The sequence below is a fragment of the Panthera pardus genome, unplaced genomic scaffold (genome assembly GCF_024362965.1).
Source record: "Panthera pardus isolate Hobbes unplaced genomic scaffold, ASM2436296v1 HiC_scaffold_16, whole genome shotgun sequence".
NCBI classification, from domain to species: domain Eukaryota; kingdom Metazoa; phylum Chordata; class Mammalia; order Carnivora; family Felidae; genus Panthera; species Panthera pardus.
In genome coordinates, this window is record NW_026526721.1 from 68,332,407 (window position 1) to 68,354,703 (window position 22,297).

Genomic DNA, 22,297 nt, shown 5'->3' on the forward strand with positions numbered 1-22,297 from the left:
GCTGGGTAGGCACAAACATAAGAAGAGAGGAGAACCTGCTTTGGAGTAACCTCATCTCTAACAACTACAACTGGTACAAGTCTAGTGGGGGCCCCCGTCACCCTGCTGACCTGCCCACACGCTCCCCTGGGGTCACATGGTCCCATCTCTGGAGCTCCTGCCTGAGAGCTTTTCAGCTCCATTGTGGCCCAGGGTCCCCAGACCTCATCTGGTTCACACGCAGGAGATGACACAATGGTCCTGAACCCCAAACAGGATGCCACACAGCCAGGAGGGGAACGCTGACCAGCCCTCAGTCCTTGCCCTGCCCTTACCCAAGAGAGCACACAGGGGCAGGACACTCTGCCCCAGTGCTCACTCGGAGAAGTCCTGCAAGTCTCTGGCCCACGTGAGTGGCTTACTTCCCTCCCAAAAGTTCTCTGAGGATAAGGTTTAGGGTGAGACAACCATCATCCTTTCTCTGAACAAACCAAAGCCCAGAACTCAGCACAGAGGATGTGCCTGGCGAGGGTGTCCCAGGGGTTGACAGCTCTCCCTTCTCTCCTCTCTCATGGGGGAGCACCTGAACCCCAGGTGGGAATGCTGATGCAGACGCTCCTTCACCTCATCAGCACTGGGGAGAGGTGGAGGGTGCTTTTCTGTGCCCAGGGCCTGGGCTGCCTGGCTTCTTTGCAGTCCACAGGGGAACACTGAGGAGGCAGTGGGCAAGGGCTGGGGTAGAGCTCTTTCTCCAAAGTCTCCCTAGAGCATGCCCACAGAGCCGGAAATGCTAGGCTCCCTCCAGGGAAAACATTCCCCTCTGGCTGGGTCCCTGCCTGGAAGACAGGGCAGGGCAGCTACAAGGAGCTGAGCTGGGGGGGGGGGGGGTGGGCAGCTGGGCTAAGGGGGGTCCTGGGCCTGTGCTCCCTGTAGCCACGAAAGGACAAGAGGGCCCTACTCACCTGTTGCTGGTTCTCCCGTTGTGAGTGGAGCCGTGCCTGGATGCACTCCCGGGTTTCCTGGAAGGCCTGTCTCTGAGAGACCTCAGCCGGGTAGTGGGTGCAGACACCCACGATGTTGGTGCAGGAGAAAATGAGGACATTGGAGACAAGCTGCAGAGGGAGAGATGAAGACACCGAGCTCAGGCCTGGAGCTCCAACCAGTCACTGGAGCCCCAACCCTGACCCTCCGGCCCCCAAGCATAGGGCCCCCAGCCTCCACATTAGCAAAAACCACCTAGCTGTGAGCAAACCAATGCCAAGGACACCCACCCATGGCTGACCACAGGGAGTAGCCAAGCATAATAGGTCAGGCTCTCTGACTTCCTCAAAGGCCAAAACTTGGCTGGCCTGTGACAGGTTATGGCCCTAAGGAACCGAGTCTCTGAATAATCATACTGAACGTGTCCATAGCCCCAGCGCTGAAAAGGTTGGGGATACTGGTGATGCTGTGATGGAGCTGTGTATTGTGGGAGGTGGCAGGGGCATCGCAAGAAAGGTTCCATAAGCATTGTGAGATCTCTTTTTTTGAAAGTGCGATAAAGTCCAGGGCAGGACAAAGGGCTACCCTTTGGCAGAGAATCCTTAGCTTATTATTATTTTTATATTAGCTTATTATTCCCCAGGGATCAACTGCGATGAAGCACGCACTTGCTGGCTACCTATGAGATACCCAGCACTGTGCTAAATCCCCTGGGAAATGAGAGACGGATAAGGACCCCAGCCAGTAGGGATCAGTGTCAATGGCTGGTCTCATCTCCTCTTCCTCGGCTTCCATTCCTTCTCTGCACCAGCACCACAGCCCTCTGACAACTCCACCATACCAGCTGGAGAGCATCCACCATCACCCTCTGCTCCTCACTAATGCCCTTCTCCGTGCTGACTGAGATATGTGTGTGGAAAAATACTACTGCCCCTCAGGTCACAGAGACAAGGTTGGAATTCTTTGGAAAGGAATATTTACTGAAAAGTGAAGAGAAAGCAAAACACAACACTACACACCCCACGAAAGCAAGTTTCACAGCACATTTCAGATCCTGGCAATGGTGCTGCTGAGACAAATTTTTTCTTGGTAGGTACAGCTCCTGGGCCATCTAGGTAAACTAATCCTGGTCCTGCCCTGGCCTTAGGCCACACAGGACAGAAGCCATGCAAAGATGCTCAGGCTTCTAGGACTCCATCCCTCCCTTGAAAAACTTAATTCTTAGTCTCAACTACAGAAGGGGTAACCCTAATTGGCCCTCGAACCTTCCGTTATAGTTCCAGAAGCCCTCTGGGACTTCAGGTGCCTGGCAGTGACCTGGCAGACAGCCCTCCATACTCTTCTTCCAGGGTCCTCTTTGTCCACTGGATCCTAGAATTCCTGTCCTTGACTCAGGTCTGCATTCCACCTGAAGGCTTTCCCCACCCCAGCTCTGAGGTACTCTGACCTCTACCCGGGGTCCTCAGCCAGCTTAGGCCTGGAGGCCATGTGGGCTCATGCGGGATGTGGTGCCATGTTTCCCTGGAGACATCCTTTATCGTGACTGTCCCAATCCATGAACAGAAAGAGACTCTCTTTCCTGTCCCAAAGTCCTGCTCTCTCCTTGGCTACACAATAAATTCTGGTTTCCTGGCTGAAGGACATTATAAGCTCCCCTCAACCACCTCCTGGATATCTTCCAGATGCTTCCTGGATGTGCCTTCAGGGAAAGGGCAAACTCAGATTACCAGCTCCACCAACTCTTATGTTGACTCACAACTCCCCCAAACCCCATCCCAAACCCATCCATCTCAGAATCCTACCATTGTCATTTCATGTAAAAACATGGCAGAGAAAAACACAACCTACTTATCACAAGGAAAGAAAACCCCTGCTCTACAGAAGCTTACAATCCAGGTGAAGAGATAAGTGGTCAAGACTGACAAAGAACCAGTGATAGGAAACAGAAACTGCCTCACACTAAGCAAGAAGGAGACGAGGGGAGCATGGGGGGCAGGGGGGCAGGAGGGCAGAGGAGGGCACACTGGGCCTGGGGTTGGAGGCATAATTGGTAAGTCTGGCAGGCATGGGAAAGCACATCCCTGGAAAGAGTATCCACTAAACTCATGTTTGTGAGGTACTCAGGGTCCTTGAATAAATAATCCAGGCTTTCTGATCCTGAAGAGAAGTCCATAGAGAGAAGATAGAGCTGGAAAGGCAGACCAGAGCCAGACTGAAGGGGCATCTGAATGTCAGGCTGAGAAGCCTAGCACAATCCTTACAAAATAGGAGCATGAAGGACTAATGAAGGAAACAACAGCAGCATGAGCACATAGCTTCAAGAAGATAACCAGGGGCGCCTGGGTGGCTCGGTCGGTTGAGTGTGTGACTCTTGGCTTTGGCTCAGGTCATGATCTCACAGTTCATGGGCTGAAGTGCAGGGCCTGCTCATATTCTCTCTCTCCCTCTTTCTCTCTCTGCTCCTCCCACACACATGCTCTCTCTCTCTCAAACTTAAAAAAAAAAAAAAAGATGACAACTCATCAAGGGTAAAAGTAATGCAGGGAGTGGGAGACGGGTCAGGAGGCTGCCACAGAAGCCCAAAGATTTATATGAGGCTGGGGGCCAGGCAAAGCAGAGCTGACTCAGAAGGAGGAGCCCCTAAGACCAGGGGATAAGGTTCAGGAAGAAATAGACTGTGGCCTACAGTAGTAACCAATGCAAGTGACTCTGAAGGAAAACCCTGAAGACATACCTCTAGGAAGTCACTGGGACCACTGAGAAAGAGATAAGGAAAAAGAATGAAATGAGGAGATGAAGGCTGAAGGCACAATCTTCAGGGAATGCTGGAGCATGTTCTTCCCTAACTAGAACATTCTCCAGCATGCTCCTTTTTGAAAGGAAAGGAAGGTACCAGACGACTAAAAATAGGAGAAAGGAAAAACTGGGAAGGAGAAGATGAGGAGCCGCCCTCAGACAGGAAATTGTATCATAATAATGCCACATGGCCAAGTGCGGTTTATCCCAGGAATGGAAGGCTGGTTCAACTTTGAAAAATCAGTGTAGGGTCACCTGGGTAGCTCAATTGGTTGAGCACCCGACTTCGGCTCAGGTCATGATCTCCCAGTTCGTGAGTTCGGGCTTGCTAATGTCAGCTAAGAGGCTGCTGCAGATCCTCTATCCCCCTCCCTGCCCCTCCCCCGTTTGTGCTGTCTCTCAAAAATAAACATTAAAAAACAAAAGAAAAATCAATGTCATTCACCATATTAACAGACTAAATAGAAAAAAACATATAGTTATTTCCGTAGTTACTGAAAAAATATATGGAAAAAATTCAACATCAGTGAACGATTAAGAAAGAAAAACTCAGAGCACCTGGGTGGCTCACTCATTTAAGTGTCCAACTTTGGCTCAGGTCATGATCTCACAGTTCATGGGTTCAAGCTCCATGTCAGGCTCTGTGCTGACAACTCGGGAGTCTGGAGCTTGCTTCTGATTCTGTGTTTCCCTCTCTGCCCCTTCCCCACTTGTGCTCTCTTTCTCTCTCTCTCTCACACACACACATACTCTCTCTCAAAAATAAATAAACATTAAAAAAAGAAAAAAAAAGAAAAATTTGGATGCCTGGGTGACTCAGTCAGTTAAGCATTCAACTTCAGCCCAGGTCATGATCTCATGGTTCTTAAGTTTGAGCCCCATGTTGGGCTCTGTTCTAACAGCTCAGAGCCTGGAGCCTGCTTCAGATTCTGTCTGTCTGTCTCTCTCTGCAACCCCTCCACTCACACTCTGTCTCTCTCTCTCTCAAAAATAAATAATCATTTTTTAAAAAATTAGGAATGGAAGGGACAGTCCTCAATCTGATCAATGGCATATGCAAAAATGTATAGTTAACATCATACTTAATAGTGAAAGACTGAATGTTTCCTGCTAAGACCAGGAACAAAGCAAGATAGTGTCCTTTCATCACTCTTATTCAGCATTGTACTAGAGGTTCTAGACGATGCAATAAGACAGGAAAAAGACAGGAAAAAGGCATACAGATTGGAAAGGAAGAAATAAAACTGTCTATATTTGCAGATGACATGATTGTGTCATGAAAATCTCCCCCAAATTCTACCAGAATTAATAAGCAAGTTTAAAAATATAAAGATACAAGATCACAGGATACCAGATCAATATATAAAAAGCAACTGCAATACTTGACAAATATTTCCTCCATAATAAAGTCAGTCAATGACTCAGTCTATTAACACACATATACACAACTGGGATAAGGCAGAGACAAGACTTAACCCAGTTGTGATAATTTGCTAAACCCATGCATCGCTTATCTTACCCAGCCGCCTTTCATTTACAAAAGAAAAAATTAATTAAAAAAAAAAGCAACTGCATTTCTATATGCAAGCAATAAACAATCAGACATGGAATCTTTTAAAGTACCATTTAAATATCACCAAATCTATGAAATATTTATGGATTAACCTAACAAAAAGATGCAAACCTGTTCACTGAAAACTATAAAACATTGATGAAAGAAATCAAAAAGACCTGAATAAATGGAGAGATATACCATGTTTCACATGTTGGAAAATTCAATGTTATTCAGATGTCAATTCTCCCCAAAATGACGTATAGCTGCAACACATTCATAATCAACATCCAAGCAAGATTGTTTTTAGATATTAACAAATTAACAAGCTGAGTTGATAATTTATATGGAAAAGCAAAGCAACTAGAATGGCCAAAATAATTTTGAGAAAGATGTTCTAGTTGGAAGACTCCCACTACTCAATAGCAAGACTTACTATAAAGCTGCAGTAATTAAGGTAGTGCAATGCTGGCATAAGGACAGAAATACAGTTCAGTGGAATAAAATTGGGAGTCTATAAATAAACCCTTACATTTATGGTTAGCTGATATTTGACAAAGTACCAAGACAGTTCAGTGGGGGAAAACTACTCCTTTCAGTAAATGATGCTAGGATAACTTGATATCCATATGTAAAATAATGAAGTTGGATCCCCTACCTCATACCATATACAAAATTAACTCAAAGTGGATCAGAGACCTCAATGTAAGAGCTATAGCTATAAAACTCAGAAGAAAACATAAGAGTAAATCCTCATGACCTGGGATTAGACAATGATTTCTTAGTCATGACACCAAAAGCACAGATGACAAAAATTTAAAAAAGATCAATTACACTGTCAAAATTAAAACTTTTTGCTCTTTAAAAGGCACCATCAAGAAACTAAAAAGACAATGCACCAAATGGAAGAAAATATCTGCAAATCGTATATCATACTTTTATGTTTTACAAATATATAAAAGCGACTAAATAAAGAAAGGACAATCTTTTCAACAAATGGTGCCAGAACAATTGGCTATCCATAGGCCTAACTCAAACCTCACAAAATACATAAAAATTTACTCAAAATGGTTCACAGGCTCAAATGCAAATCTGAAACTGTTAAACTTCTACAAGAAAACACAGGACTTAAGGTTAGGTGAAGATTTCTCAGATGCAACAGCAAAATCATGATCCGTAAAAGACATGAAATGATAAATTAAAAAATTAGATGTCATCCAAAAAACACTGGTCTTCAAAACACACTGTTAAGATAATGAAAAGACAAGTCACAGACTGGGAGAACTTATTTGTAAATCACATGTCTGATAAGAAGATTTGTACCCAGAATTCATAAAGAACTCTCAAAGTCAACAAGCAGAAAACGACCCACTTTTTAAAAGAGCAAAAGATCTGAATAGACAATTCACAAAATAAGATATAAAGATGGCAAATGAGCACACAGAAAGATGCTCAAAATCATTACCCATTAGGGAAACGCAAATTTTAAAAAAACAATGAGATACTACTAAGCACTATTAGAATGGCTAAAATTACATTTAAAAAGGAAAAGGAAAAGGAAAAAGAATTGCCACACTGGCACTGGTAAGAAAGCAGGGCAACTGCGTTCTCAGACCTTGCTATTAGAAATAAAAAGTGGTAGGGGTGCATGGGTGCCTCAGCTGGTTGAGCATCCAACTCCTGATTTCTGTTCAGGGTCATGGTCTCTGCGCAGAGCATGGAGCCTGCCTAAGATTCTCTCTCTCCCTCTTTCTCTCTCTGCCCCTCTCCCCCACTCGTACTCTCTATAAAATTAACAAGAGTTGGCATTTCTCATGAAGTTAAACACATACTTGCCATACGACCAACAACCCCACTCCTAGGTATTTGCCCAAATGAAATGAAAAGTTTTGTTCACAAAGAGACCTGTGCAGGAATGTTTATGGAGTATTATTCATCTATAAAATGGAGCGATTTAGTGATAACACACAACGTCGATGAGTCTCAAATACATTATGCTGAGTGAAAGAAGCCACACTCAAAAGGTCAGTTACATGGCATTCTAGAAAAGGCAAAACTGTAGGGACTGAAAACAGACCAGTGGTTGCCAGGGGCTGGAGGGAGAGGATGACTAAAAGGGGCAGCAAGAGGAAATCCTTCTGGGGGATGGCACGGTTCCAGATCTTGATTGTGTTGGTGGTTACACATCTGTATGCCTTTGTCAAACGCACACAACTGTATACCAGAAGGGGTGAATTCTACTGCTTGTAAATTATACTTAAAAAATAACAGGAGTAAGATGCAGGAGGGACTAAAAAAAAAGAATGGGAAAGCAAGCCAAACAGAGAAAGAGCAGCCTTCCCTCTCTGAGGCGAGAAAGAGGGGCCAGAGTCTATTTCGGGACATGACCCCGAAGGTAATTATCAACTGGCCGCTGGAGCATCTCAGTACTAATCCTCCTGGTCTCTCCTGCTGTAATCTGACTCCTCCTGCAGCCAGAAGGCCAGTAGCCACAGACGGTGCAAATCCAGGTAAAATGATGCCCAGTAACCCAATAGGGGTCCAAATGGCTTTGCTCAGCTTAGTGTGTCTCAGTGTTTCTCTCTCTCATTCACTAAACACAAAACGGGGTGAGCAGTTACAGGGTGCTGGGGTGTGGGTCAGGGGTCTTGAGCAAAGTCATTGGGAAGGATGACTGTGGCAATTTCACCTGAGAGTGAAAAAGAGATCAATGTCTGTTACACACACATACACCACTCACCAAAAAAGCAGAAATCTGTTCCCCAGTTCTCACAGGTGCTAATGCTCCTGTGCAGACACTAATGTTATGAATGGAGAGGAGACATAGTAAAATCTAATGGAATTCTGCTTAAAGCCTTCTTCTAGGAAGGAGTTTGTAGCTTAAACCTGATCTCACACCTTGAGCACAAGGGTCCAAATGCTGACTGGCTCTCTTCTCCACTAAAAACAATTTTCAATTATTGAGCCCCTTGCAGACACAGTAAAAGTATAAACCCTGTCCTTATGTAAAAGAGTTGATTAGTAAATAGGAACAGGTATCATTCACAACAGCAGGGAAGCAAGACCTAACTAAGGGTTTGTTGGTTTCCCTTGCGTGGACCTCGAGGGATATATCTAACCACACAGAACATGTGCACACTCGAGTGTTTGTGTGTGTGCACCTACAGCAGGCAGAGTAACGAGGGGACCTGACAATACAGCAAACCTCAGCCCTGGGATTCGCCTTAGCATCTGCTTTTAAAACAAGCCCGGCAGATGGTTTGGGTCCAGGTGGTCTCAGGACCACACCAGGAGAAACCCCGGGGGAGGGGAATGTTTGGAATTCTAGTCTCTGCGTGGAAACCCAGGGGAGTTGCCTATGAATATTTACAATGCTGGCGGCAGTGGTGGCGGTATTTCTAAAACCCCAGCACTTTCAGAAATCCAATCTCTTTGCTGGCTGCAGGCTGCAGGCTGCAGGTTTGATTTGGCCCAGGGTGAAGTTACAGCGCTCCGTGGTTTGTGCAGCGCCTCCTCGCGGAGGCTGACAGAACTCCCCGCAGCAGACCTCCAGCGCTGCAAACACCACCGCCTCTCTGACTTTTCAGGAGGCTCCCTGGATCCGCTGCCATAGGCTTGCTACTCGCCAATCCTGGGGCAGGCGCAAGACAAAGAGGAATGGAGAATGAACAGAAGTGAAGGAAATGAGTTGGAGACGAACCCCTGGCAATTTGTTACTTTGCATGGCTTCTGTTCTGGACAAGTCAGCTTGCCTCTTGCACCACGGTTCTCAGGGTGTATCTGCTGTTGGCGGCAGTGGCAGAGGTAAGGATCAGAACACCCCAAGGAACCAGATTTGGTGATGGGGGGAATGAGATGTTCAGTTAAATGTGAAATTTCAAATAAAAAATAAAAAAAAAAATTAGTATAAGTATGTCCCATGCAGTATTTGGAACATACTTACACTAAAAAATTATTTATCTGAAATTCAAATGTAACCAGGTATCCATATTTACCTGGCAATCCGATGAGGGAGGCTTTTCAAACCTGCCCTCCCCCAGCTCTGACAACCCCCTCCCCCTTGGCAGGGTCTCAGCACCTACTCCACCCTACTCCTTCTTCCAGATCGTCCTCCACCCTCTGTGGTTCCTGCACAGACCACAGTGCTTTCTCTTCACATTGACGTCTGAAATCTTCTCAATTAAGTGCGAGCCAAAGCTGGGATTTGATTTTCCAAATCCACCCATCTGGCCGCAAGGGGTCAGACCCACTCTGGGCCCCTGGGGGCCGAGGACCAGCTCTCCACTGCTCTAGGTATTAGGAAGGGAAGAAAGGTCCTCTTTTGGGACCCCAGCCCCAAGGATAGGCATAGCCCCTCCTGTTCTGGCCCTTTTTTCTATTTGCAACCACACAAAACTAGCAACCAAATGAGCCCAAAATCAAAGGAGCTGACAAGACTGACAAGAGCCCCTTCCGCCTGTCCCAGATTTCATTTGTTCTACACGGTGGTGCTGGGAAGCTCGGGGGACCTCGGTGGAATCCTATTATGATATAAAATACAATAAATCAAGGAAGGATCATCTTAAATTATATACTCTTGGAAGTCCTATCAGCACAGTTCCGTGTATACTGCACCATGTTCAATGAGGTGTTAAATGGCTTTTTAACAATATTACATATTTTTAACTTTTTAAAAAATCATAGTGACACCTCTTAGAAATTTGTTCCCTACAAAGACTGCTGTATGCTTTTTTGGTGAGCAAAGCCGCATTATCTCTGCTTGGGGGCTTTTGTGATGAGGTTTTCTTTTGTGGAGGTAGCTTGTCTATCTCAGTGGCTCTGAGCTAAAAGGATCAGACTCTCTGCTGTCTTCATTCCCATAGGGTCCTGCCCAGAAGGCAGCCCCCATCCCCTTCTCCATCCAGAGAGAGTCTAGTGGCTCAGGACTTATCATTTTCTCCTGCTCTGAAATGCACTATCTCAGAGAGCCCCATCTACCTTTACACCATGGCGCCTCCTGCTCAAAAGCCTGCCATGACTCCCTATTACTAGTAAGACAAAGCCTCAATCTCTGTGCTGGCATTAGGCCTCTACAAGCCTCACTACAAGGCACATCTCCCTTCTCATCTCCTACTTCAATCATACGGGCTACTGTCTCTGGGAAACACCAACCTATAATATGACTTTAAAAGTATAATGCTGGGGTGCCTGGGTGGCTCAGTCGGTTAAGCATCTGACTTCGGCTCAGGTCATGATCTCACAACTTGTGGGTTCAAGCCCCACATCAGGCTCTGTGCTGACAGCTCAGAGCCTGGAGCCTGCTTTAGATTCTGTGTCTCCCTCTCTCTCTGCCCCTCTCCTGCTTGTGCTCTCTCTCAAAAATAAGTAAACATTAAAAAGTTTTTAAAAGTATAATGTTTACTTAGTACAATATCACTGTTACTAAAAGCAGGGCATGAAATATTAACAAATCAATAATTAACATCTGCTTAACACATTTTCAAGAAAGACGAGATAGACCAAAATGTGAAGAAAGACCATTATCTAGGAATGACATTTACAACATTAAAACACTGTGTGCACGTACTATTTCACTGCATCTTCATCACATCCTTCCAGGATAAGCAAGCCAGGTGGTATCATCCCTCTTTTGCTAATGAGGACACCAAGGCTCTAGGCAGGAGTCCTGTCTGCACTACCCAGCATGGCAGCAGCCGAGCTAAACCACAGATTCTCATTCCAAGTGCAGAGCTCATCCTGTTCTACTGTACTAAGCTGTTATTTATCCCAACCTAATTTAGGTCCATTTTTGCTTTATTCTATTTAATAAAGAGACACTCGACTTTCTTTCACTCTCATCCTAGGTGCCCCAGGCCTTCCTCATAGATCCTGGTCACATAAAATGGTGCTGATTAGGGACCTGCTCCCGGCCACCGCCTCCAAAGCTCTTTCCAAGGAACCTCCTCTGTGGGTGAGAAAGGCCCACACTGTGCCTTGGGGAGGCCACGCCTGTTTCTAGCACAGTTTCCCTTAATTACTTTTTCATTGAGATATAATTTTTATACCATAAAATTCACCCTTTGAAAGTATATAATTCAGTAGTTTTTAGTGTATGTTCAAGGTTGTGCAACCTTCACCGCTAATTCCAGAGCATTTCAACATCTCAAAAAGAAATCCCACGCCCATTAATCACTGCTTATTTCCCATCTGCACCCCCACCCCCAAGCTCCTGTCAACTACTAATTTACTTTCTGTCTCGATGGATTTGCCTGTGCTGGACATTTCATATAAACAGAATCTCATAATAGCTAGTTATTGTCTAGCTATTTTCTTGTCTAGCTATTGTCACTCAGCATAATACTTTCAGGATCCATCTCTGTTGTGGCATGTATCAGTTCTTCAGTCTTTCATGGCCAAATAATATTCCGTAGTATGGCTGTGCTACATTTTACTTATCCATGAGTTACGGACATATGGGTTGTGTCGGTTGTGTCGCTATGAACGTTCATGTGCAAAGCTCTTGCACAGACGTATGTTTTCAGTTCTCTTGGGTATATACCTAGGAGTGGAATTGCTAGATGTTTTGGAATGAATGTTTGTGTCCCCTCGCCCCCAAATTCCTACGTTAAAATCTTCACCTCCAATGAGATGGCATTAGGAGGTGGGGCTTTGGGGAGGCGATCAGGTCACGAGGGTGGGATTAGTGAATGGGATTCGTGTCCTTATAAAAGAGATCTTGGGGAGCTCTAACTCCCCTTCCACCATGTGAGGACACAGTGAGAAGACAGCCATCTACAAGGCAGAAGTGGGTTCTCACCAGACACTGAATCTGTTGGTGCCTTGAACTTGGACTTGATAGTGTCTAGAAATGTGAGAAATACATGTTTGTTGTCTAAGTCACCCAGCTTGTGGTATTTAGTTATGGCAGCCTGAATGGACTGAGATGCTGGGTCACATGGTAACGCTATGCTTAACATTTTGAGGAACTGTCCAACTGTTTTCCAAAGTGGCAGTACCATTTTCTACTCCAACCAGAAGTATGTGAGGGCTCTGATTCCTCACACCCTCCTCAGCACTTGTTTTTATCCATCTTTTTGATGATAGCCATCCTAGAGGGAGTAAGGGGGTATCTCATTGTGGCTTTGACTCCCTTAAATTTTAAAGCAAATGGTGACAATAACAAGGGAGATAGTTTATTCTATCTAACTTGAATAGCTGTACCTGTAGAGGGAAATGGCCACACTGTATACTTTATTTTTGTCATCTTGGTTACTTATTCCTAGGAAGACCCCAGACTCTGTATATACATTCAAAAGAAAAACAGCAGCTTTCACAGAATAGTACTCACTTGAATGGGATATCCTCTTAATTCACTCAACAAACACTGAGCACCCAGTGCAGAGCATCGTGCTGGGGGTCTGGGAAAGCTCAGCCCTGGCCACCTGGCCCCTGCACCCCAGGACTGCAAGTCTGGTGATAGAGTCAGGCATTTTCAACTCCAAGTTAGCTTCACAAACACTCAGTTTGCAAAAAAAAATATGGCAGAGGAGAGAAAAGTCTTAATATATGAAGTGTTTTATAAATGAACAAGAATTAAGTAGAACTTAACAGAAAAATTCAATAATACAGATGAGCAAGCTATTCAATGAAGTAAAACTACAAATGACTGACAAATGCATGATGTGAAAAACATGTGAAACCTCACTAGCAAACAGTGAAATATAAATGAAAACAATATATGCCTATTAAACTAGCAAAGCTTTTTTCACGGTAATAATATTAGCAAGAATGCAACAGAACAAATATGCTCCATCCATCAGCAGGGATAAGAATTGGTACCACTCTTCTGGAAAGCAGTTTAGCAATATGGATGAAGGTTTATACTCTACCCTCGTGCACTGTTGGTGGGAATATAAACTGGTGCAGCCACTATGTAAAACAGCATGGAGGCCCCTCAAAATTAAAAATAGAAAAACCATATGATCCAGTAATTCCACTACTGAGTATTTATCCAAAGAAAACAAAAACACTAATTTAAAAAGACATACACGCCCCTATGTGTATTGCAGCATTATTTACAATAGGCAAGATATGGAAGCAACGCAAGTGTCCACTGATAGATGAATGGATAAAGAAAACACGGTATGCATAGGGGTGTGTGTATGGGTACACACACAGACACACACACACACACACACACACACACACACACACACACACACACTCTGGAAAATTAGCCATAGAAAAAGACAAAACCTTTCCATTTGCAACAACATGGGTGGATGTAGAGGGTATAATGCTAAGTGAAATAAGGCAGCCAGAGATAAATACCATATGATTTCACTTAAATGCAGAATCTAAAAACCAAATGAACAAACAAACAAACAAACAAAGCAGAAACAGACCCATAAACACAGAGAACTGACGGTTGCCAGAAAGTGGCGGGGGGAAGTTGGGCACAAGAGGTGAAGGGGAGAGGGAGATACAGACTTCCTGCTATGGAATGAATAAGTCACAGGAATAAAAGGTACAGTATAAGGAGTACAGTCAGTGGTATTATAATAATGTTTATGGTGACAGATGGTAGCTATACTTGTGGTGAGGACAGCAAGGTATAGAGTTGTCCAGTCCCTATCTTGTACACCTGAAACTAATGTAATGTTCCATGTCAACAATACTCCAATAAAAAAATAAAATGTTTATACTCTTTGACCCACAGTGGGTCCCTTCCCAGGAATCGCTGCTACACAGAAACTCACTGGCCTGGGCAAGGCTTTATATGCAAGGATCATTAGAAAATTTTAAATGAGGAACAGCTAAATGTTGAACAACTAGAGAAGAGTTAAATAAATTATGGAGCTTCAAATACCCTGAAATATGTCAAGGCCTTTAAAATATTTTATTTGAAGAAGATTTAGCATCATGGGGAAATTTTCAAAATCTAATGTCAAGTGGGGGAAAAAAAGAATACAGAATTGCATATTCAACATGATCTCAATCTAAAAATATATACATGTTAACAGTGGTAGAATGTCTCTAGGTGATGGTGGGATTGTAAATGTTTTTTAAGACCTTTTTCTTTAGACCACTGAATACTTCCCAACTTTTTTATTGTATGTATTACTCTTAGAAGAAAAAAATTATAAATTTATATTAAAAAAGAAAAAAACTACATGCTTTTACTGTGAGTAGGGCAGGCTGCAAGAACTTCTCGGCTAATAGAGGAGATAAGATGAGAATTCAAATGCCTACAAAGCCAGGCAGTATAAGCCAAATGGGAAAAGAGAGTCAAATCAGAAAAAGAAATCATTCTAGGCAGTGGGCACTAGGAAGACTTTATGGAGAGGGGTCTAGAGATGGAACTTGCAGTGTGGGCAGAACCCAGGCATCCAGGTGGGAGAAACCACATGAATAAAGGGGTGGAGGGAGTTCGAAGGGTGCAAGGGTGCCTGGGGAACTCCAGAAAGTCAATGCTGACTGGAAAAGAATGAGCAAGGGAACTGGCCAGAGATGAGGTGAAGCTCACGGACAGATCACAAAGAATATGCTATCCATGACCAGGTAAGGACGTGGCACATGACCCGGGAAGCATTAAAACTCTGAGTGGCTGCGTTTCCAAAACTAAAAAGTATACTCAAATTTCCATTTATAATATGTGCATTCATTAAAGAAAATTTCAATTTCTATCCAACAACAACCAGTGTTAAGTGGTTTATTCCTCTTTTTTAATCTACTCACAGGTTTTTGTTTGTTTTCATGCAGCTATGATCTTACCACTTATAGTAGCCTACTTTTTTCATTTAACATTATAACGTAAGTATATATTCCCCTGTTATTACAACTTCTAATGCTGCAGGCTTTCAGTAGGAAAATGTGATCAGAGCTGCACTTTGGGAATATTAATTTCATGGCTGGAAAGGGGGCGGCAAAGAGGAAGATGCTAGAACTAAAGAGGCCAAAAAGAGAGCTGGGCAAATGGCACAGATGAGAAGGACCAGAGCCTGAGGGAGGCTAGGCACCCTGGAAAGGGGGGAGCAGTGTTTGGGCTGTCCCAAGCAGGGCGTCGTGGAGGAGTGAGTCTCCAGGGGGTAGGGAAGGGCTTTGGGTCTTAATCCATGAAGGGAAGTCTAGGGAGGGACTGGTTTTAGGGTGAGTGGAATGAGTAAGACAGTGTCATAAAAGCTAAATGGAAGGGGGAGATTCAAGCAAGAGTCAGGTGCTGTGGGAGAGGCTGAAAAGATAAGGATGAATCAAAGGTTGTCAGGGGCCCCCGAAGGTGACCTCTGAGAGAGATTAGGTAGAAGAGGAGTCCAGACTGCAAGGGAGTAAGTCATAAGGGGCGATGAGGGGGATGGTAGTGAAGGTGGCTCTTTCTCAGGATGCTTGGGAGAAGGCATGGGTTACAGCTTGAATGGATACAGCACGGTGTGGTGGGAGAAGCCAGAAAATCTGGTTTATCCAAAGGCAGAGGGAGGGGGGCCTAAAGGACAAAGGACAGACGCCTGTTGAACTGCAGGGCGGTGCTGTCCATGATGGCAGTCACCAGCCACAGGTGGCCACGAGCGCTGGAAATGTGGCTAGTTCTCATTGAGATGTGCTGTAAGTGTAAAATTCACACCACAGTTTGAAAGATTTTTTGTATTAATTACCTGTTGATATGATAGTCTAGATACATTGGGTGAAACAAAAGATATTGTTAAAATTAATTTCATCTGTGTTTTTTGTTGTTTTTCTTTTTTACTTTTTTGGCTACTGAAAAAATTAAAATTATGCATGTGGCTCTCATTACATTTCTGTTGAACAGCATGGCTGGCTGAAGAACAAAGAGAAGGCAAATCAAGAGGGACCTGGAACACGCCATCATTACAGGCTGATTTGCAGAATATCAAACCGGTGTTTTGGAAACCTTGACAATCAGTGAATTTACTGACAGCCCCACCTTTGGGCCTCAGAGAGATGGGCCTCCCTCTCTGCCCTTTAGTGGGTCATTTTCCAAAGGCTTAGATTCATACATCTGCCAGGCTCAGAACACACTTCGGAGGCACACCCTACAGCAGCCACTCCCTCTGACTTTTGGGAGCATAAAATGTAGAGGAGGAAAGGGAAGGGGTGTGTGGGGGCTGAGGTTCAACCATAAGACCCCAAGGGATAAGAAGGTCTCGGATGGGAGCCCAGGCATAGTCTCAGGCATTAGGACTATCTAGAGAGCAGATCAACTTCTCTAGCATGTCATGAAACCTGAGGGCTTCAGGAAGGTATATAAATTTGAAACCATGGGGAGAAGGGGCAGCCTAGGAGCAATGACTGAAGGTAGTGTAGAGAAGGGACTGGGCACTTAGAAGGCTAAGTGCTCATCCTGGATTTGAAAAAAAAAAAATGTGTGGATATATATAAAACTAGAGAGGTGGGGCGCCCGGATGGCTCAGTCACTTAAGCGTCTGACTCTGGCTCATGTCATGATCTCACTGTTCGTGAGTTCGAACTCCACATCCAGCTCACTTCAGATCCTCTGTCCTCCTCTCCTGCCCCTCCCCAACTTGTGCACATTCTCCCTCTCTCAAAAATAAAATAAAAAACATTAAAAAAATAAAACTAGAGAGGCAATGGGTGATGGCCAAGGTCTCTGCCACCTGGGACAATCCATGGAGCAGCCACAGCCTGAGTCTCTGGCTGCTCAGACAGAACACTTGTCTTGACCATACTACCATGAATGGAGATGCCACAGACAGGATTTTCTGAGAAATCCCCAATCTCAAATATTCTGTCCCTGTTCTCCTGGAATGCAACGGAACTCCCAACACTGCAGCACACACACTGCAGCTCTGAGACAGCTGGTTACACCTGGAAGTCATACCAGTCTCCTGTCCGACCCCATGCACCATCTGTGGGGAATCCTAGAGGAAGCTGGAGTTCTCCACAATCTGTCAGGCAACGGCCTCTCCACCCACCCAGGTGCAGGGATCACACGTACAAAGCAGTGTGGAAATGCAGATACATTCCCCTCCAAACCAAACCAAGGCCACAAGTTGGGGTGGAGGGGACTGGCCTGGTGGGAGAGGCTTAGAAAGGCTTTCTAGAGAAGCTGGGTGGTGGCTCTGCTCACCCATAAACTGCTTTTCATGCAGTTCTCTGATCTCCGGGGTAAGGAAGAGTTTGCTTTGTGGCCTGGCAAGAAGTTTTGTGGGCTAGAAGTTTATTTATAATCCAGTGCAAATGAAGTCTCTCTCATCCAAAAATCTCATCTCGGAGAACAATTATCCAGCCCCCCACCCCAGTTCCCCCACCCTCAGCTTCCTCCTCCCCCTTCCAGGAAAGCAGACAGGCTTGCATTGTTCCAGGTGAACAGTGGTGACAGATGAGGATGATGCCAGGCTGTGTAGGTGGAGGGAAGGGGCTGACAAGACGCTGGAATCGGATTCAGAAGGAGAGATGAGAGCACCACCACACACACAGCTCTGGTTCCCACCCTACACAGGTTAAGTGCAGCTTTCCGCTGTCTCTCCACCCATTAACCTCCACCCACCCACACCTCCTGCCCCCTCCAGGCCTCACCTCCAGGGCCCATTTTAGGTCTGCTGAATTTGGAAGGAAAACAGAAAAACAAAAGAGAAAGTAGAACTGCCATTACCCTGCTCACCTAACCTTGACTTGCGAGCAGAACATGTAATGGGGCTATGTCTGTCTGTCTGTCTGTGTGGAAGGCCCAGGGGCCCTGCGGATGACCCAGGACAGAGGGACACCCTGGTGCTGCTCTGGACAAGGCAGGCTTGCCCAGATGCCTTGTCAGGTGCCTTGACAGGGATCCGGGGGCCCCAGAGGAGTGCCCCAGAGATTACCTGCATAGAAAGGCAGGGAGATGTAACCAAAGGAATGCTGTGCTGGAAGTCAGGGCTAGCCTTGTGACTTGGGGCAAATCCCATCACCTACTAGAATCTCAACGCCCTCACCTCTAAAATGGAGCTAAGGACACCTGCTAATAAAACACTGATGCCAACACACTACTGGCGTAAAGCACCGTGGTTGGGCTGGCCATGCCGTGAGTGGCTGAGAGCAGCAAGAGCTGGATGAAAGCCCCACAGGGCTGGCCATGCCTCCTTCTGCTCACTGGCACGTCCTCCTCCCCCAGGATGGAGCTGACACACAGCAGGCACCCATAAATGCTTGTTAAATGAATAAATGGATGAAAAGGAAGTTGAGGGCTGCAGGGCACTTTCAAGGCCTTGAATATTCCAGCACACATCAGAAGATAGTCGAGGCCCCCAGCAGTCTTTGATTCTGACACTGAACATATAGCACAAGGCAGGAAAGGGGGGTATAGGACCCCCATCCACAGGGAGGCCAAGGCTTGAGTCAGAATTACGAAACGCAGATGACCCAGCAAAAGACGACAAATGAAGGTAGCACTAACTGCCACACCAGTAAGGGCCTGGAGGTGGTTTCTCTCAGGAAGATGAGCCATGAGACAAGTCTGTGTGTACCTGTGAGTGGGATGCAAGCTCAGTTGAGCTGGGAACTGCACCTGGGTGTCCTGTTGGTAAGTCCCTTACTGGCTGGCTGACCTTGGGCCTATCACTGGGAAATCCCCAGAGGCTGAGCCTGTGAGGAGAGAAATAACGTCGAAATGGCGCTCGCAGAAAGGCTGGGTGAACAGCAAACGACCTGGATTACTGCAGGGCCAGCCCTCTCTTCCCTGGCTGGGTTATCTCAGCAAGTTGTCTGTGTCCCATGAAGTTTCTTCTAATGTAAAACAGGAGAACGTGACCCCATGGCTCTCAGCTACTTCCCAAGGGCCCTGACATCCTGGGAGCCTTCTCTGTAGTGTGACTCAGCCTCCCACAGAGAAAACCAAGAGTTGGCTCTAGTCCAGCCGCCACTCACTCCCAGCCATCCTGCTAACACGGGGCAGGAAGGGCAACCATGGCTGGCACCGAGGCCATGAGGTATGAGGAGTTAAAGTCCTCCCCAGGGCCAATGGAAACATACCCTGGGTGTTGAGGGGTGAGCCATTAAACTCAACCATTACTGGCACATGCCTATAAAAAGCACCCAGTGGGAAGAATGTGGCAAGCATTCATTTGCAGACTGCCCCCCCCCAACACCCCTAGCCTCCAGAAACATACTCTCAGCTTGAGGTCCACCTAGTGAGCTCTAGATTATCACACCAGTACCTCTTACCACATCCCTTTAGAGTAGATAATTGAGATTAACCTTTTTATTTTAAAAATACATTTAAAAAAATTTTATTGGGGGAGAGGGGCAGGGAGAGAGGCGGACCGAGGATCCAAAGCAGATGGATGCGGGACTTGAACTCACGAGCCATGAGATCATGACGTGAGCCACAGTCAGACGCTTAACCGACTGAGCCACCCAGGAACCCCATAAAAATACATTTTTTAAAAGGCTATGGCAGACTATTCATTGTCTACCTAAATTCATTCTCCCCTTCTTCCAAAACAGCATGCAGTAGCTGGGCGCACAGCTGCCATCCTTGCAGCCACATGATGATGCTCGGGTCAAAGGAGCATGAGTGGAAGTGACGTGTGTGACTCTCCATCATCAGACAAGCCCCCTGCCCTACCTGGACCAGCACCTTTTTGTACTTCCTTCTGGCCCGGACCATGGACAGGCCCCCAAACCCAGCTCTGACTATGCAGATAGGGATAATGTCCTTGTGGGTGGTGGAACAAGCCCATGGAACTGGACCAGGTCACTTCGACTCTCACCTCCTTAAAGATATAAACTCTCATCTCCTTAAAGCCACAGTATCTTGGGGTCTCTGTGTTACGTGCCTTAGCCCTTCCCTCCAAGTAATATACTGCAAACAGGAAAGGTTTCCGGACCTGAGCATCCGATGGCCCATTGTTTCTCCTCCTCTGTGAATACTTGCTCCAGTACAGAAGGGAGAAACCACAACATGCAGAGCACATAAGATGAGGGAAGGCAGGAGGGGGCTGAAAGCGTGAAGACGGAAAGGCTGCTTGAAAAACTGCGGGAGGTTTCTGAGGTAGTGGTCCTGACAAGAGCTGGGCCTGAGCCCAGACACCAGACCAGAGACAAAGCAGACAGAGTGGCTGGATTCTCAAGGGCGGAAGGAGGTGTAGTGGCTGTGCACACTCCACAAGCTGGGAAACAGAGGCCGAGAGGAAAGAAGGAGCAGGCTCTGCGTTATCTCAAGGAGGTGAAGCCCGGTGTGTGGAAAGTGCGTGCGGTCTGGTGTCAGAAGACCTGGGTTCAGATCTCAGTTCAGTTACTTATTATTAGATGAGTGGTGGTAACTGAATTGCTCCCCCTAGTGAGCCCTGGATTCTTCTATAAAATAAGAATGTACTATCTACTTCCCAGGGACTGTTCATAAACTAAATAGTGTGATGATATATAATGTCTGAAAAGCAATGATCTTCCACTGCTTATCTGGGTTTAGATACAGTGAAAGCAAGAAACTGAGGACCCCAACCAATCTATCCCCAGTCCCTGAGGGGGGTCAGGAGGGGAAGGATATCAACTGGTATTTGTCCAGTGTCTTGAAGCACCAGGAACACTGCTGGGTGATTTTCCCAGAACATCCCCCAGGGAAAGGGACACATGACCAGACCCACGAGGGTTCCAGTCTGGGGCCTCAAGGCACTGTGCACATGCAGCCTAGCCTCACGCACCCAGCCTTGGAGGGCAAGGGCTGGGGGCAAGGCTGCTGCTCCCACAGCCCTTTGGGCAACACCTCAGGGACTCTGCCCATGAGGGGGAAGAGGCCCCCAAAGACAGGGACCACCCTGCTGGAGAAGGGGCTGCACTCCTCGGTCCAGTGGCCTCATCGGGCTCTTGCCTGGGGATAATAGCCCTTCACTACAGAGTCCGCATGTCCTCTGCCTAAAAGCAGGGGCACTTGGAGGTATTTGGAGAGCTGCTAACTCAGGAGGGAAAGCAAAGCCTGAAGCTTCTCAGGAGGCTCTCAGCAAGCTGCTGGGCCTGGGCTGGCACAGGCTATGGAACACCTCACATTCCTGTCTGATGGGCCCTCAGCATTTCCACACAGCAAATGCAGGAAAGCAAAAGGTGCCCCAGTACTTTGCCTCAGAAGCCTGGGCCTCAGGCTCAGGCTCTGAACTGGGGGCACAGTGAGGGATTTTTCCAGAGGTTGGGGCAGCGAAGTCCCTGAGGCCTGCAGTGGGACTAGAACCACCCAGTGGCTCCCGTCTCATCGTTGGGCCCGTTTTCCTCTTTTTCTTCCACAACCCAAGTTCCTCTCTTTCTTCACAAAATTACTAGAGCTGATGGAGGAAAGTGAGTGGAAACTCAGCCCATGCCTGGCCCCGCAAGGCCGTCCCCCATAGTCCCAGCACCACCCTCTGCTGAGCCCACCACACAGATCCTTGGCCTCTCCACCCATCTGGCCTGTGTTCCTCTGCCAAAGGGCATGTCCACGATCCTCTGTCTTCTCCTAAAGGTGACCTCCTATGTCAGCCTAAAGCCCTGTCTGTTCCTTAGTTGACCCCCATGTTCCCTGCTAGAACATCAACCTCTCTTAGTCCCAGCTGCTTAGACCCGCCCCAATCCCAATCCCACCGTGAAGAGCCCTCTCCTCCTCACCTCTCCCCAAAGACTCAGCTCATTCTGCTCTGACCCTCCAGGACATAGGCATTTCCCAGGAACGCTTTGGGATCCAGGAAAGCATCGCGATGCCCTGCGGGGCAGAGTCTCAACCCCTGAATGACTGACGCCCCATCCTGAGAGTTCCCAGACCAGAAGAGCCAGGAGAGAGCTTTCTTCTCCCCATCTGGAGGAAGCAGAGTCCCTCCCAGGGCTGAGGTGGATGGAAAGAGCCTGAGTCCTTAGGAAGGCAGACTCGAGCGGAACCCAAGCCAGCAACACCAGATGCTCTCATTCCCCGGCCACGTGCCTGCGCCTGGGATGACAAAGTGTGAGAACTTGAGAGGAGAGGAACGCGGCAGCCCACATCCCACCACCAAAACCCTGAGTGCCCTGCCCCACATCAGCCACAAAGGCAGGAAAGCC

At 46.6% G+C, this 22,297-nt stretch overlaps 1 protein-coding gene across 1 annotated transcript in view; it reads right to left on the minus strand.

Moving 5' to 3' along the window:
* ADCY5 (adenylate cyclase 5) overlaps positions 1–22,297 on the minus strand; it is a 147,903-nt gene that overhangs the window by 59,432 nt on the left and 66,174 nt on the right. Inside the window, exon 2 of the mRNA XM_019448598.2 lies at positions 942–1,091. Within this exon, the coding sequence (XP_019304143.1) occupies positions 942–1,091 (150 nt within the window). The remainder of the gene's footprint in view (positions 1–941; positions 1,092–22,297) is intronic.